Below are 14,869 nucleotides of genomic sequence, written 5' to 3'. Positions count from 1 at the left end.
TTTATTTTTATATTATGCACACTGCCTGCATGTATGTGAGTGCACCCATGCGTGCAATGCCTGCAGAGCCAGAAGAGGATCTTGAATCCCCAGAAACAAATTACAGATGATTGTTAGATGCCATATGGGTGCTGGGAACCAAAACCCGGTCCTCTGAAAGAGCAGCCCGTGTTCTTAACCACTGAGCCATCTCTCCAGCCCTCTAAAATAAAATTTTTAATTCTATTTAATATTCAGATAGTATCACAACAGAAAATAAGCATTTTTTTTTTCTTTTTAAAACCTAAAGCATCCCCCCAAAATAAAGTTATCTCCAGGTTCACACCTGGATGGCATGCCTTTAACCCAGCACCCAGGAGGCAGAGATAGGCAGATCTTTCTGAGATTAAGTCCAGCTGGTGTACACAGCAAGTTCCAGGTTAACTGGGGCTATAAGGAGAGAGACCCTGTCTCAAAACACTGGGGGGAGGTCTGTAAAAAAAAAAACAGAATATAAATTAGGATGACATTATGTTATACGGCTGTAATCACCGTTTTTTTGGGAAAGTAGTCTCCATTTAACACACACCAATACAGAGAAGTTTCATTTTGTGTTCTCTTAATTACCTGGAGATCAAAGGACAGCATTTGGAAGGTGTCCTACCTTAGGTTGCTGGGGTGGTGGTGATGGAGGTGGTTGAGGAGAACTGCTGCCAGGCCATGGTGAGACACTTTCTGTCATGTAGAGATTCCCAGGTGGTGCTGAGGGTGTAGCTGAGGGCCAGGAGTAACGGGCACCCATCCCATAAGCACCAGAAGCCCATGCATCTTCTTGCGGTCGGACAGTCTGTCCTGACTGTGGCACAGTACGGTTACCATCCCCATAAGGATAATGGGGCAAGGTCATTCCAGCATTCTAGATTGGGAAGGAAAAACTATGCTGGGTGGTTATTGCTTAAAAACAACAACAGGCCAGGTGTGGTGGCGCATGCCTTTAACCCCAGCACTCTGGAGGCAGAGGCAGGCAGATCTCTGAGTTCAAGGCCAGCTTGGTTGACATAGCAAGTTCCAGGCCAGCTGGGTCTAGAGGGAGACCCTGTCTCCAAAAGATTAAAAAAACAAAACAAACAAAACCACAAGAACAAAAATAATGAAAACAGCAAGGTGGATCTTGAGATGCTAATAACCTTAGTTAATTAACTACCATAATTTCCCACACCTGAGAAAGCCTAGTTCTGAAAACATCAAGAGCAGAGTTGGCAAAAAGAAGGAATGAGATCTAAAATTCAATTAATGAAGCAATTATTTCCCAAAGATACCACAAATGAATCCATATCCTATAAACAGACATATTAGAACTTCCCTTGAAATAAACAGAAATAAACATGGTATCATTCATAGCATATTAAGAAATATAAACCTAGTCAGGCATGGTAGCACATGCCTTTGATCCCAACACTTGGGAGGCAGAGGTAGGCAGATCTCTGTGAGATGGAGGCCAGCTTGGTCTCCTTAGCGAGTTCTAGGACAGCTGGGGCTAGAGAGACCCTGTCTCAAAAAGACAATAAATAATAAATAAATAAATAAACAAACCTAACAGCACTGAAAAAGGCTAAATCAGGGAAACTTCAAGTAACAACTCTCTAGGGATTTCTTTTGCCATGAAAATTTTATGATTTATGGACCAGTGAGATGACTCTGGATAAAGGCACTTGGTGCACAAGCCTTACAGTATGAGTGTAATCCCTGGGAACTCACAGAAAGGTAGAAAGAGAACTGAATGCACAAAGTTGTCCTCTGACATCTACACGTGCACTGTCGCACATGCCCCATCCCCTATCTGTCTCTCTCTCTCTCTCTCACACACACAAACAAAATCTAGAATTTAAAAAATTATGATTATGAGACTCAGCCAAAATACATTTAAGCATCGACACTTGTGGAAAAATCTCTGAACATCTGTAGTGTTTTCCTTTTGTTTTTCTAGACAGAATCTCGCTATGCAGCCCTGGTAGGCCCTTATTTTAAAGCAGGTTGGCCTCAAACTCAGTTTTGCCTCCTGAGTGCTGGGATTAAAGGAGTGTACCACCATAGCTGGTTGTAGTGTTTTCTTAAATTGGTACTAATGTAAATACATGACTTTCCACTTTCTACAATTCTAGAGGCAGCATTTGCATTTTTCCCACAATAGAAAACTGCTTACCTGTGAAGTAGGATATCCTGGAACCTGCCCCCTAAGAGGAGGTGGTTCAGTTTGACAGTCCTGCTGAGGATAGATCCAACGAGAGACTGGGGTTGGGCTGTTACCAGGTGAACGATAAGTACCTGGAACATCTGTGGAGTAACTGCTTTGAGTATAGCCAGGTACATAATAAGCCCCAGAGTATGAGGCAGTATTTACTCCAGGGCCAGGAGGGTATGGTGGGCCATATGCTCCATTTGTATAAGAATTCAAACTCTGAAAAACAAAATTGAGGAAAAAAGCTGAACGGGTTGAAGATGCCCCAATTTAATGTCCAACCTTGAAAACTTTGGGAAAAAAATTTTTTTTTAAAAAATCAGTAACTACTGGAAATCTGAACACCTAAGCAGCCTGTGAAGCATTTTCTCTCCCACCTGCTGTAATCATATGCCATGTACTGAACTCAGGCTATGACTGTACAGTTACAATGGAAGAGTGTGTTGTAATGAGAGATGGAGTGATATTACAGCCTTAAAAAAATTTTTTTTTCTTTTTTTTTTTTTTGGAGACAGGGTCTCCCTGTAGCCCCAGCTAACCTGAACTCACAGGTTCAAGGCAGGCTAGTCTTGAACTCACAGAGATCCACCCACCTCTGCTTCCCAAGTGCTATGATTTGATGGCTCAGGGGTTAAGAGCACAGGCGGCTCTTGCAGAGGACCCAGGTTCGGTTTGCAGCACCCACATGGCAGCTAATAATCATCCATAACTCCAGTTCCAGGGGATCCAACACCCTCTTCTGACCTCCAGGGGGCTTTGCACAATATGGATGCACTTACACATATGCAGGCAATATACTCATACACATAAAATAAGTAACAGCCAGGTGTGGTGGCACATGCCTTTAATCCCAGCACTCCGGAGGCAGAGGCAGGCGATCTCTGTGAGTTCAAGGCCAGCCTGGTCTACATAGTGAGTTCCAGGACAGCTGGAGCTACGGAGAGACCCTGTCTCAAATGACCAAAGAATAAATAAATAATAACAATGAAACAATTAAAAAAAAAAAAACACTTAACAATTACGCCTCCCATCAGAGGAGGACTTGTGATCATAAACTGGGAAGGAAGACTCAAGGAAACCTCAGGGACCAGATGAAGGAAATACAATGATTTAACAAACAGAAGGGAAAAGGAGGGAAATTATAGAGAAAGACTTCATTCTATAATAGGCTTTATATTTTAACTACTTTTAGCTTCAGTTTCTCCAGCAGGAAAATGAAGATCCTAACCTTACTCTGCAGGATTATCATGAAAATTAAATGAGGTGATATGAATAAATGACTTATCAGGGTATCTGGTATGTAATATCCTCAACCAAAAATAATTATTTATATTATTGTAAGTATTATGAAAGGTTCAAGAACTGAACCCAGGTCTGGCCCTACAGTTCATTCCCTGGACTATGCCATAACTCTGCTTCTCAGATAATACCAACAACGAATAACACAGAGGACTCAATAGACTGCTTACAGAGTAGACTGCTTTGGGCTTTTTTAATACTCCAAATAATATTAAAGGTAAGCCCTAAATTAAAATTACCACCGTAATCTTAATTTCTCTGTTAGCTCTGTGCACATATGATGTATGTGTATTATGTGTGTGCATGTGTGAGTACGGGCATGCATGTGTCACGGCACATTTGTGGAAGTCAGAGGACAACCTAGAATGTAGGTCCTTGCCTTCCACTTTGACACAGCATCTTGTTCACTGCTGCATATACCAAGCTATCTGTCTACCCTGGCTCCCAGCTCTGGCAGTCTCCACCTCCCATGTCCCCATAGGGGTTACTGGGCTTACAGATGTGTGTTACTGCATCCAACTTTTACATGGGTTCTGGGGATCTGAACTCTAGGTCATCAGGCTTGCACGGCAAAGTACTTTACTCACTGAGCCCTACTTTAGCTTTTTAAAAATAGTAAAACTGGGGCTGGAGAGATGGTTCAGTGGTTAAGAACACTCGCTGTTCTTGCAGAAGACCTGGGTTCAAACTCCAGAACCCACATGGCAGCTAACAACTGCCTGTAACTCCAGTTCCAGGGGATCCGACAGCTTCTTCTGACCTCCTCGGGCACTGTACAACACGGGTGCGCTTACCTACATGCAGGCAATACACACATACACATAAAAATAATAAATTTTTTTTTAAAAAAATAGTACAACCGAGCTAGAGACACAGCTCATCAGTTAAGAACAAGTACTGCTCTTGCGAAGGACCAGAGTGGTTTCCAGGCCCATCTTAGGCAGCTCACAACTGTCCATAACTCCAGCTAAGGAGATCTGGCATCCTCTTCTGGCCTCTGTGGGGAATTCCCCTCACACGTGTTTGCACGCCAACACACACATAGACACACAACTATAAATATAAATAAATAAATAAACAAACAAACAAACGCTCCTGTCCCTGAGATGTACTGGTGTACCACCATCTTACTCCCAGGCTTCCTCAGACCACAGGGATCCTTTCCCTCCCTGGATCTATGCGCTCCTCCACACTTGGTGGGACTAATGCATCGCTCAACTCTCCTTATGCAGTTGATGATGATTAACACAGAAACCCACAATGGGCCACTGTGCAGAGAACAAGAGGCTGCAGAGTGCTTATCCCTGAACAGGACACCTATATCAGGGATCATTGCAGAAGAGGGGGTGGAAAGATTGTAAGAGCAGTAGATGACCATAAGGAAACAAGAGTTTTCCAGACAGCTGGTCAGTTACTCATATGAACTCACAGAAATGGTGTCAGCATGCACAAGTTCCATGCAAGCTCAAACCGAACAGAAATCCCAGCACAGACATGGAAAAGTGGGTAAGAAACCACAACCCTACCTGAGGAACTATCAGAACAGATGGCTGCTGGGAGGGGGAAAGCCGTTCTGTTTCAAGGATGGGACTCTTAGAAGGCTAACCAGGCTCCAGTGGATGGACCCACACTGAAGGACATTTGGGAATACAAAATTAGACTCTATCTGCCTTTATCTATCTATCTATCTATCTATCTATCTATCTATCTATCTATCTATCTATCTATCTCTCTCTCTCTCTCTCTCTCTCTCTCTATATAGAGAGAGAGAGAGAGAGAGAGAGAGAGAGAGAGAGAGAGAGTACATTAAATTGGGCAGGAAGTAGTAAGGCAAGGTGCAGATCAGGGAGGAGATCTAAGTATGATCAAAATATATTGTATAGGGCTGGAGAGATGACTCAGCGGTTAAGAGCACTGGCAGCTCTTGCAGAGGGCCAGGATTCCATTCCTAGATCCCACACAGCAGCTAACAACCATATGTGGTGAGTTCCAGGCCAAGTGTGGCTACAGGGAGATTCGGTCTCAAAACAGAACAAAACGAAACAAAGCAAAACAAACAGTAAAAACATTTAATCAAGTTTTCCTATAAGCATCACTATCTTCAATCTTTTTCACCTTAAGGTTTAAAAATACACGTCTAAAATGGCTGTTTTGGCACATGCCTGCAATCCTAGCACTGTGGCAAGAGAATTTTGAGTATAGCTAGCTGACTACATAGTAAGACTCTGTCTGAAAAATAAAACAAGGAGCTGGAGACATGGCTTCTGGTCAGTGTTTTATCACATCAACAGAAAAACTGACACAGAAATCAGTACCAGAGAGTGGGATATTCTGTAATGGACCTGACCATGTTGCTTTGGGGGAGATAGGGGAGGACTGGGGGGATTAGGGGAATTGGGGAGGATTGTGGAGCTCTGAACTAGAAAAGCCGGTGAGTGCTTAGAGCTTACTGAGCTCGGAAGATAATGCTGAGAGCGATGCAGATTATGGAGACCTACCTTGTGAGCTTCAAAAGGAGGCAAAGACTTATCAGGGCTGTTTGTGTAGTATTAAGAATCTGTGGAAGGGGCTGGAGAGATGGCTCAGTGGTTAAGAGCACTGGCTGCTTTTGCAGAGGACTCAGGTTCATTTCTCAGCACCTACATGGTGGCTAAAAAACATCCATAACTCTAGTTCCAGTGGATCTGATGGCCTCTTCTTGACTCCATGATGCACTTACATACATGCAGGCAAAACATTTATAAAAAAATATATACATAAAGCTTTAGTGGGAATGGTCAGCTGTGATTAGTTAAGAGAGTAGCATCATTGAGGCCAACTGCTCTTGGAAGTATTCCTCAGGGTTAGCACACAGAAGTCGTCATCCAGGAGCATCATGTCAAGCTTAGAAGCCAAACTTAGTAATATTCTAATAGTCTCCCATGTGGTACTAGTTTTGAAGGCATGAAGGAGCCATGAAGAACAGCTGAGGCTTGGCACTGTGAGAGGTCATTTGTGAAGGTGCAGCCTATCAGACAAGCTATGTGTGCTGCAGATGACAGAGCTGGAGAAGTAGGACTACCCAAGCCCTTTGTAGCCCAGAAGATCATTAAGTGAGTCCTAGATGTTGGACATTGAACTTTTTTACACCGTTGGATTTAGGTCTTGCTTTAATCTGACTAAAACTGTACCTGGTTTATCCCTTTTGGAATAAAAAGTATGTTGATCTATTTTTTATTTTACAGGAGCACACAGTTGAGAGTCTTTGGACTTTGAAACTGACACTGAACTTTTAAACTTGAACTTCTTAAAGACTGTGAAATTTAAAAGTTGGACTGTATTTCATATTGTGATATTTATATGAAATATTGGGAATAAACAAGAAAGGTTATGGTTTAGGAGCAATGTGTTTGTGTGCCAAGCTGACAAGGGGTCAATGGTGGTTAGTTTTTGTCAACACAAACTAGAGGTAAAATATCCTACTCTAGCTGCTTTGGGTCAGTGTTTTAATCACAGTGACAAAAAACTGATATAGCTAGGCGTGGTGGCACACACCTTTGATCCCAGCACTTGGGAGGCAAGCAGATCTCAGTGAGATTGAGGCCAGCCTGGTCTACACAGTAGTGTGTTCCACGCCAGCTGGGGCTATAGGCAGACCCTGTCTCAAAGACCCCTCCCCGCCAAAAGTAACTGATTAAATATCCATAACCATCCATCTCACATTAGGAACAACAAAAAGGACCCCTACTTAGTCAGAAAAGTTCTCAACACATGGGTTTGCTTGGAAAGGGATCAATAATGGCAGCATCACTTGGTTTGAAGAATTTAGGGCCATTCTCCAGCTTCATACCAGAATCGCAATCAATCTTTTATTTCAGCTCAGCAAATGTTTTAGTTTGATTTTCTGTTGCTATAATAAACACAATGGCCAAGAACAATTTGGGGAAGAAAGGGTTTATTGCATCTCACACTTCCAGGCAACAGCCCATCATGGAGGGAAGCTAGGGGAGGAGCTCAAGGCAGGAACCTGGAGGCAGGAACTGAAGCAGACCCCCAGAGCATTGCTTACTGGCTTGATCTCTCTGGTTCATGCTCAGCCAGCTTTCTCGTACAGCATATGCCACTTGCCCAGGGGTGGCACTGCCCACCCACATCAACCAGGAATTAAGAAAATCTCCCACAGACATACCCACAGGTCACTCTGATGGAGGAAATTCTTCAGTTAAGGTTCCCTCTTCCCAGCTGTCAAGCTGACAACTAAGATTAGCCATGAGGAAACTTGCAAGCAATGTGAGCTGTGCAACACTCCCATTGTGGTACAGCCAGCAAAAATCTGGACCAGATGACTCAGGGTCATCACTGGGCATGGCTTCCACTGGCCGGTCACTAGCAGCACTGCTGCCACAATCATCTTCAATAGACAGACCTAGTCTTTTGTTTGTTTTTGAGACAGGGTCTCATGTAAGGCTAGCTCAAACTTGCTATGTAACTGAGATTGGCCAGCCTAAGATATCTAAGATCCTGTCTTGCAGGGAGCGGGGGGGGGGGGGGGTGTGTGTGTGTCAATTCTGGCTCAAGCTATCTTTGCTAAAAGTAGTATCTGCCTAAATTTTTATCTCTGAGCTAAAAACAGATTGATGAAGTTCATTCGATTTTTTAAAAGCACAGTATCAGGACCATGAAATTTTTACAGGTTCTGAAAATAAACTGATTTATTAAGAAAAAAAATTGAGCTGGGTATGGTCGCACATGTCTTTAATCCCAGCACTCAGAAGGCAGAGGCGCAGGCAGATCTCTGTGAGTTCAAGGCCACCCTAGTCTACGCAGTAAGTTCTAAGTCAGCCTATGATATATAATGAGACTCTGACTCAACCCACAACAAGGAAAAAGAAAAAAATGGGACTGGGAGGGGGATATAAGAGTAATGGGGTGAAATATGATCAAAATACTTCATGTACATGTATGAAAATAAAAGTATCATAATGAAACTCATCATGTATAATTAATATATGTGAATAAAACAATTTTAAAATTTGAAGCTTAGGGGCCGGGTGTGGTGGCACATGCCTTTAATCCCAGCACTAGGGAGGCAGAGGCAGGCAGATCTCTGTGAGTTCAAGGCCAGCCTGGTCTACAGAGTGAGTTCCAGGACAGGTGGGGCTACAGGGAGACCCTGTCTCCCCTGTCTCAAAAAAAAAATTAAGCTTGGAAAAGTGTTTGTCTAATGTTAAGGTTCAGATAACCCCACCCCCTCACCAATAGGGCCTCACAAGCCCTGAGAAAAGGGAACCAAGTTGATAAGCACCCTGGTCTTTGAAGTCCAGAGAAGCAGACTTTTCTCCACTGTTTGGTCAACACAGCAGGCTTCCCCTTTAACCTCTAAAGCGGGCAGGTTTTAACACTCCAGCTCTCCCGCCACCCGCCCCAACTTTAAAAATTTATCTTCCCTCCTTCTGCAACCCCCAGAAGCCTTCCCCTTTAAAAGACCCCAGCTTACAACCTGGGCAGACATTTTCCCTGCCCGGAAGGGAATCTGTCCCATGTGTTCCATGGTAATAAACTCTATTCCAATGGAGTTTTATCTGTGTCCTGGTGCTTTCTCCCCATCAACCGGATGCATCCATGGCCTACTTTACCTATCATCTAATGTTCATGAAGCCCTGGGTTTGACCCCCCCCAAACTGAATAAAACTGGGTGTGGCAGCAGAGCCTGTAATTCAGAAGGCAGGATCAAGAAGTTCAAGGTCATTCTCAACTATATAGAATCTAAGGTCAGCCTGGGCTACATAGAATTATGTCTCAAGTAAAACAACAAAACAAAAAACCCTACAATAAAAAAGAAAGAAAATTTCAGAAAAATCTGTCAATTTTCAACCATACCTGGTTTTGCAACTCTGGCCTCACAGGGTATGTACCTGGGTATGGGGGTCTAGGTCGTGCAGAATTCCAGTAGTTAGAATTATAGCCAGGATATGGTGACTGGTCCTAAGGAAGAAAGGAAAATAAGTTAATTTAAAATAACATTTTGTAGTTTTGAGACCGTTTCCCTATGTACTCTCAGTGGCCTCAAGCAGGCTACGCTGTCAAGGCTGGCCTCAAGCCTATGTTCCTCCTGCCTCTCCCTCCCCAGTGCTGGAATTACAGGTATGTACCATCATGCCCTACTCACTTTAAAAAAAAAAAATTCTGTGGCTGGGCATGGTGGCACATGCCTTTAATCCCAGCACCTGGGAGGCAGAGCAAGTAGATCTCTGTGAGATCAAGGCCAGCCAGGTGTACATATAGAGTCAAGCCTAGCTGGGGCTACAGGGGGACCCTGTCTCAAAAACACCTTTTTTTACATGTACATGAGTGTTTTGTCTGCATGTATGTATGTGTACATGTGTACAAGTACCAGTGGAAGCCAGAACAGGGCAATGGATACTGGAACTGGAGTTAAGATTGGGTCTTAGCCACCATGTGGGTGCTGGAAACTGAACTTAGGTTCTCTGGAAGAGCAGTAAGTGCTTTTAACCACTAAGCCATCTCTCCAGCCATCCCTCAACTCACTTTTAATAACAGAGAGCAATATATATGCCTCTAACAAGAGGCAGGATGACAGCAATGAACAAGGATAGCAGACAGAACTGAAACCCGAGTATAAAGCCGTATAATCATTGTTAAACTTGTAGAGATACATAGTAAATCACATGCCTTAGAACAAAAGAACTATTGAGTATCTGGGAAAAGCTTGTTCTTATGTGGTATAGCAATGCCACCATTTCAGATGAGACATAAAAGTTCTATGTCAAGATGATTAGCAAAGCCAGAGATGTCAGTTTGCCTTTATTCATTTGTAGTCACTAACTCACCATTATAGGTTAAGCATGCCTAAAGATTTGAAATAGAAACTGCTCTAAACTCTTGATGCTTTTGAGTGCTGTTGACATGACATCCCAGGAGGAGAAATCCACATCTGATGTCATATGATGAGCTGCAGTCAAAATGCAGCACAGGGGTAGAGCTCAGGAGAAGAGCACTTGCCTAGTACATTCAAGGTTCTGGGTTCCATCCTCAGCATAACAAAAGAAATAAACAAAAACATAGGAGTTTTGTTTAAAATACTGTATAAAGTTACCTTCAAGCTGTATGTAAAAGGTGTACATAAACGAATTTCCTGTTCAGTCAGGCTCTGCTTTCAAAATAATTAATCAGGTGCATGCAAATAAATATACGTATAGTATTTTTTTTTTTTTTTTTCGGCTTTTTGAAGCAGGGTCTCCCTGTAGCCCCAGCTGTCCTGGAACTCACTATGTAGACCAGGCTGGCCTCGAACTCACAGAGAGCCGCCTGCCTCTGCCTCCCAAGTGCTGGGACTACAGGCATGCTCCACCACGCCCAGCTAACGTATAGTATTTTTAAAAATCTCATACATGAAATACTGCTGGTCCCAAGCATTTCAGATACACTATTCAGCCTGTATTAACTTCATTTGTTCAGCAAACGCTACTAGCTCCTACTTACAATAATGTTTACCTAACAACTTGGGAACATAAAACTATTACTTCCTGCTTACTACAAGCTCCTTCCTTACCTGGCTACTGGTTAGTTTGTATTGTCAACTTGACACAAATTGGAGTCACCTGAGAACTGCCTCCATCAGATAGGCCTGTGCAGCATCTTTCCATTGCTAATTGATGTAGGAGGGCCCAGCCTACAGAGGTTGACACCATCCCTAGGCAGGTGGGCCTGTGAAAGGAGCTGAATATGAACCTGGGGGGCAAGCCAGGAAACAGCATTCCTCCATAGTTCCCTCCTCTGCTTCCCCCAACGGTGGCCCACCTGGCCACACGCTAGCTTTCATATCCGGTACTCTCTCCTTAAAGCTAAGCTTTCTGTTTGGAGCCTGTAACTTCAGCTTCAGCAGCTGCTATAGAACAATTACCTCCTAAAGGAGTAAGTCTAGCTAGGAGCAAACCTCTTCAGCCTTTGTCTTCAACTAAATTGCAATAAACCAATAAACTGTGGTAATAGTTCTCTAGACCAAGCTTTTCAAAGCACGGATTGGTTTAATACATGTGTTTATTATTTGAAGTTATTTTAATTTGAACTTTATAGTGTAAGTATAGTTTTGGCTTACAATAAACCATTTTTATTTCCTTTAAAGATGAGGGTTTGGGGGGAGGGGTGGTCTTTTTGAGACAGGGTCTCCCTGTAGCTCCAGCTTGCCTGGAATTCGCTATGTAGATCAGGCTGGCCTTGAACTCACAGAGATCCACCTGCCTATGCCTCACCAGTGCTGGGATTAAAGGCGTGCAGTACCACTCCCGGCCCCGGTTTGTAAGTTTTTGTCGTGCTGGAGATCAAACCCAGGGTCTCATCCCTGAGTTTTTAGACATCTACACTCTACCAAGACCTTGAATCCCTGACTAAAGTATATGAGAAGACCAGGGCTGAAGCTGACTCACCCCAGAGGTCTGTCCTTCCCCACTGCTTCTCAGAAGGCTGGGTTTTACCACCACTGTCCACACAGTCCTGTCCTCACTTCTTTCTCATCTTCCTCACGCCGTACTCCCTGGCATAGCCCTCTTCAGATACTCTTTGCAGAATGCAAACCCAGTTTAAACACAAACAGCTCTCTAGTTTCACTTTTTTTTCCAGTATTAGGGATTAAACCCAGAGTTGTGTGCATGCTAGGTGAGTACTCTACCAGTAAGCTCCATCCCTAGACATTATTTAGGCTGGTCTGAAATTTTCTATCCCCAGCCTTCAGCCTCCATAGTAACTGGGTGTATTACAGTTTTATGTACCAGGACACCTGATTCTCTGGTCTCATTTCAGACTTACTACTATAAATCTCAGGCAGGCACTCAGCACGGCTAGTGAGTACATACACTCCTTAGCAAGGTTATCTCACTCTCCAGAACAATTTCACTTTTTTTTTTTCCTTTGTTTTCTTGAGACAGGGTCTCTCTGTAGCTCCAGCTGCCCTGGAACTCACTGTGTAGACCAGGCTGGCCTTGAACGCACAGAGATCCACTTGCCTCTGCCTTGCCTGGCTCGAACTTCACTTTTCTTTAAACATTTTATTGTTTTAATTTTATCTCTGTGAGTGTATTGGCTCCATGTGTGTAAGTCCACCCATGTCGTGCAATGCCCGCAGAGGCCAGAAGAGGGCATCAGATCCCCTGGAACTGAAGTTACAGAGGGTTGCTAGCTGCCATGTGGGTGCTGGGAACCAAACCTGGGTCCTCTGCAAGAACAGCCAGTGCTCTTAAGCACTGTGCCATCTCTCCAGCCCCTTGCCCCCGCACCCCCCAAAAAAGTTTCTTAAATCAGTGGCTGAGGGTATAAGTGAGTATACACACAGAAAGACCTGGGACATCTTGTAAGAAATCAGAAGAAGCTGTCAAAAAATCAGTGGGTCATGTCCAAAGGCATTAGAAGCCAAGAAGAAGGGGCTCATTGCATAGGCATTTAAAAAAACAACAAAAAACCTGATTCATTAAAGTACATTGGATATATTGAATACTTGCAGTACAAGCAGCATACAAATGAATTAATAATCAGTAAAAGGAGAAGCACGCTCTGTTTCTGCAACTTTAGCAGGGTTTAGAAATGAGAAAATTAAATCCTAAAATTCTTATTCCTTTAAAAATTAGTATCTAGGGGCCGTAGGTGGCTGCTCAGCACCTAAGAGTGCACACTGCTCTTGCAGAGGACCCAAGTTCAGTTTCTACCATGCAGTGGAAGGCTCACAACTACCTGTAACTCCAGCTCCAGGGGGAATCTGATGCCTCTGGCCTCTGTGGGCACCCAAACTCATGTGCCCAAATCCACGAGCAAACACATACTGATTGAGAAATATTAGGTCCTGAATGCTCCTCACATAACTGCCACTCTCTGGTCGCGTGACAGCAGCTCACAACTCCCACCTCACTGGTCCCCTGCTATGACTCAATCCCAATCACAGGGCACCCCCAGAACCAGAGTCCAACTGACTGCAGATCATCCAACTGCCCTCCCTAAAATGGTGAAGCCCACCCTGTACCTGTCCTTCCCAGTAAGACCCACATTCTACCCAAACCCCTTTCCCTCCATGAAGGAAGAAAAATATAAAAACCCTGAGTCTGTAAGAGGTTGCTCTCTAGATCCTAGGTCAGGAGGAGGGTCACTCTCAATTTTATCCTCTGCCCTAATAAACATAGAAAAGCAAACTATTCCGAAGAAGAAATACTTTGGGAATTCACAAAAGGAATGATAGGAGCTCAAAAGTGTGGAATAACTCAAGGGCAACCACCAAAAAGAAACCCAGCCCTCACATCCCTCTGCTTCCCTGGGCTGCACAACCCGTCAGCCTCTTTCCTGGACACTGCCAGCCTCTTTCCTGGATACCAGGGCCAACCTCTCGGCCTAGGGTGACCACTGCTTCCTGATCCCTTGCATCCAGAAAAACCCAGTTCCTCAGTGTAGTCCCCAGGAGCTCTTGGGGCCCATTCCCACCCCCATCTCCCTTTGCATCTCTGGGTGGTACGGCCACCAGCTGTCTGAGACCAGCATTATTCCTGGGCCCTGCTCCCAGGCCCGTCCAACCTCCAAATTCCTGAGGGCAAAATCTTTCCTGGAGGGATCCAGACCTTAGGAGAAAGACTGAGAGCATCTGATCCTCATCTGACTTGGGCCTCTGTGGGAACTCCTGAAGACAAAAACAATCTGGCCACTCCAACATAAAATCAAAACAGAGAACCGGAAGCTTAGATGAACTAGACTTTCAAGCCCAAAAAGTAAACCACAAAGGCATATAAGAAGCAGACCTAAACTTGAAGGCTTGAGTCCCACACAAGAATCGGAAACTACAAAAGAAATTCACATGTCAAAATCACAAACAAAACATAACTTGAAAAACCAAAATAATATATCCCAACCAAATACCAAGAGTCCTCTACCCGGAAGCTTAGATGAACTAGACTTTCAAGCCCAAAAAGTAAACCACAAAGGCATATAAGAAGCAGACCTAAACTTGAAGGCTTGAGTCCCACACAAGAATCGGAAACTACAAAAGAAATTCACATGTCAAAATCACAAACAAAACATAACTTGAAAAACCAAAATAATATATCCCAACCAAATACCAAGAGTCCTCTACAGGAGTACACTGAGAACCCCCTAGAGATAATGCAGGACATGGAACTCAAAAGAACAATTATAAACATGATAAAAGAATTCAGTGAATTTAAAGAACATACACAGAAATCAAAGAACTGAAGGAAGATAGGGATAAAGTTCTGAATGAATTCAGAAAAGAGTTAGAAACATTGAAGAATACTCAGGCTGAAATGAAGAAGGAAGGGAAACGCTGAGTAAGCCAATTAGAAACGAGAAGAGAAAGCTTCA

General features: G+C 43.6%; 1 protein-coding gene across 1 annotated transcript in view; it reads right to left on the bottom strand.

Annotated features, from left to right (window-relative positions):
* Bag4 (BCL2 associated athanogene 4) overlaps nucleotides 1-14,869 on the bottom strand; it is a 40,980-nt gene that overhangs the window by 4,366 nt on the left and 21,745 nt on the right. Inside the window, exons 2-4 of the mRNA XM_008847760.2 lie at nucleotides 9,377-9,481; nucleotides 2,183-2,437; nucleotides 644-895 (exon numbers count right to left, since the gene is read on the bottom strand). Of these exons, the coding sequence (XP_008845982.1) occupies nucleotides 644-895; nucleotides 2,183-2,437; nucleotides 9,377-9,481 (612 nt within the window). The remainder of the gene's footprint in view (nucleotides 1-643; nucleotides 896-2,182; nucleotides 2,438-9,376; nucleotides 9,482-14,869) is intronic.

This window comes from Nannospalax galili, unplaced genomic scaffold (genome assembly GCF_000622305.1).
Source record: "Nannospalax galili isolate Female #2095 unplaced genomic scaffold, S.galili_v1.0 scaffold924, whole genome shotgun sequence".
Classification (NCBI taxonomy): Eukaryota; Metazoa; Chordata; class Mammalia; order Rodentia; family Spalacidae; genus Nannospalax; species Nannospalax galili.
This window is presented reverse-complemented; position numbering and strand designations above follow the sequence as displayed.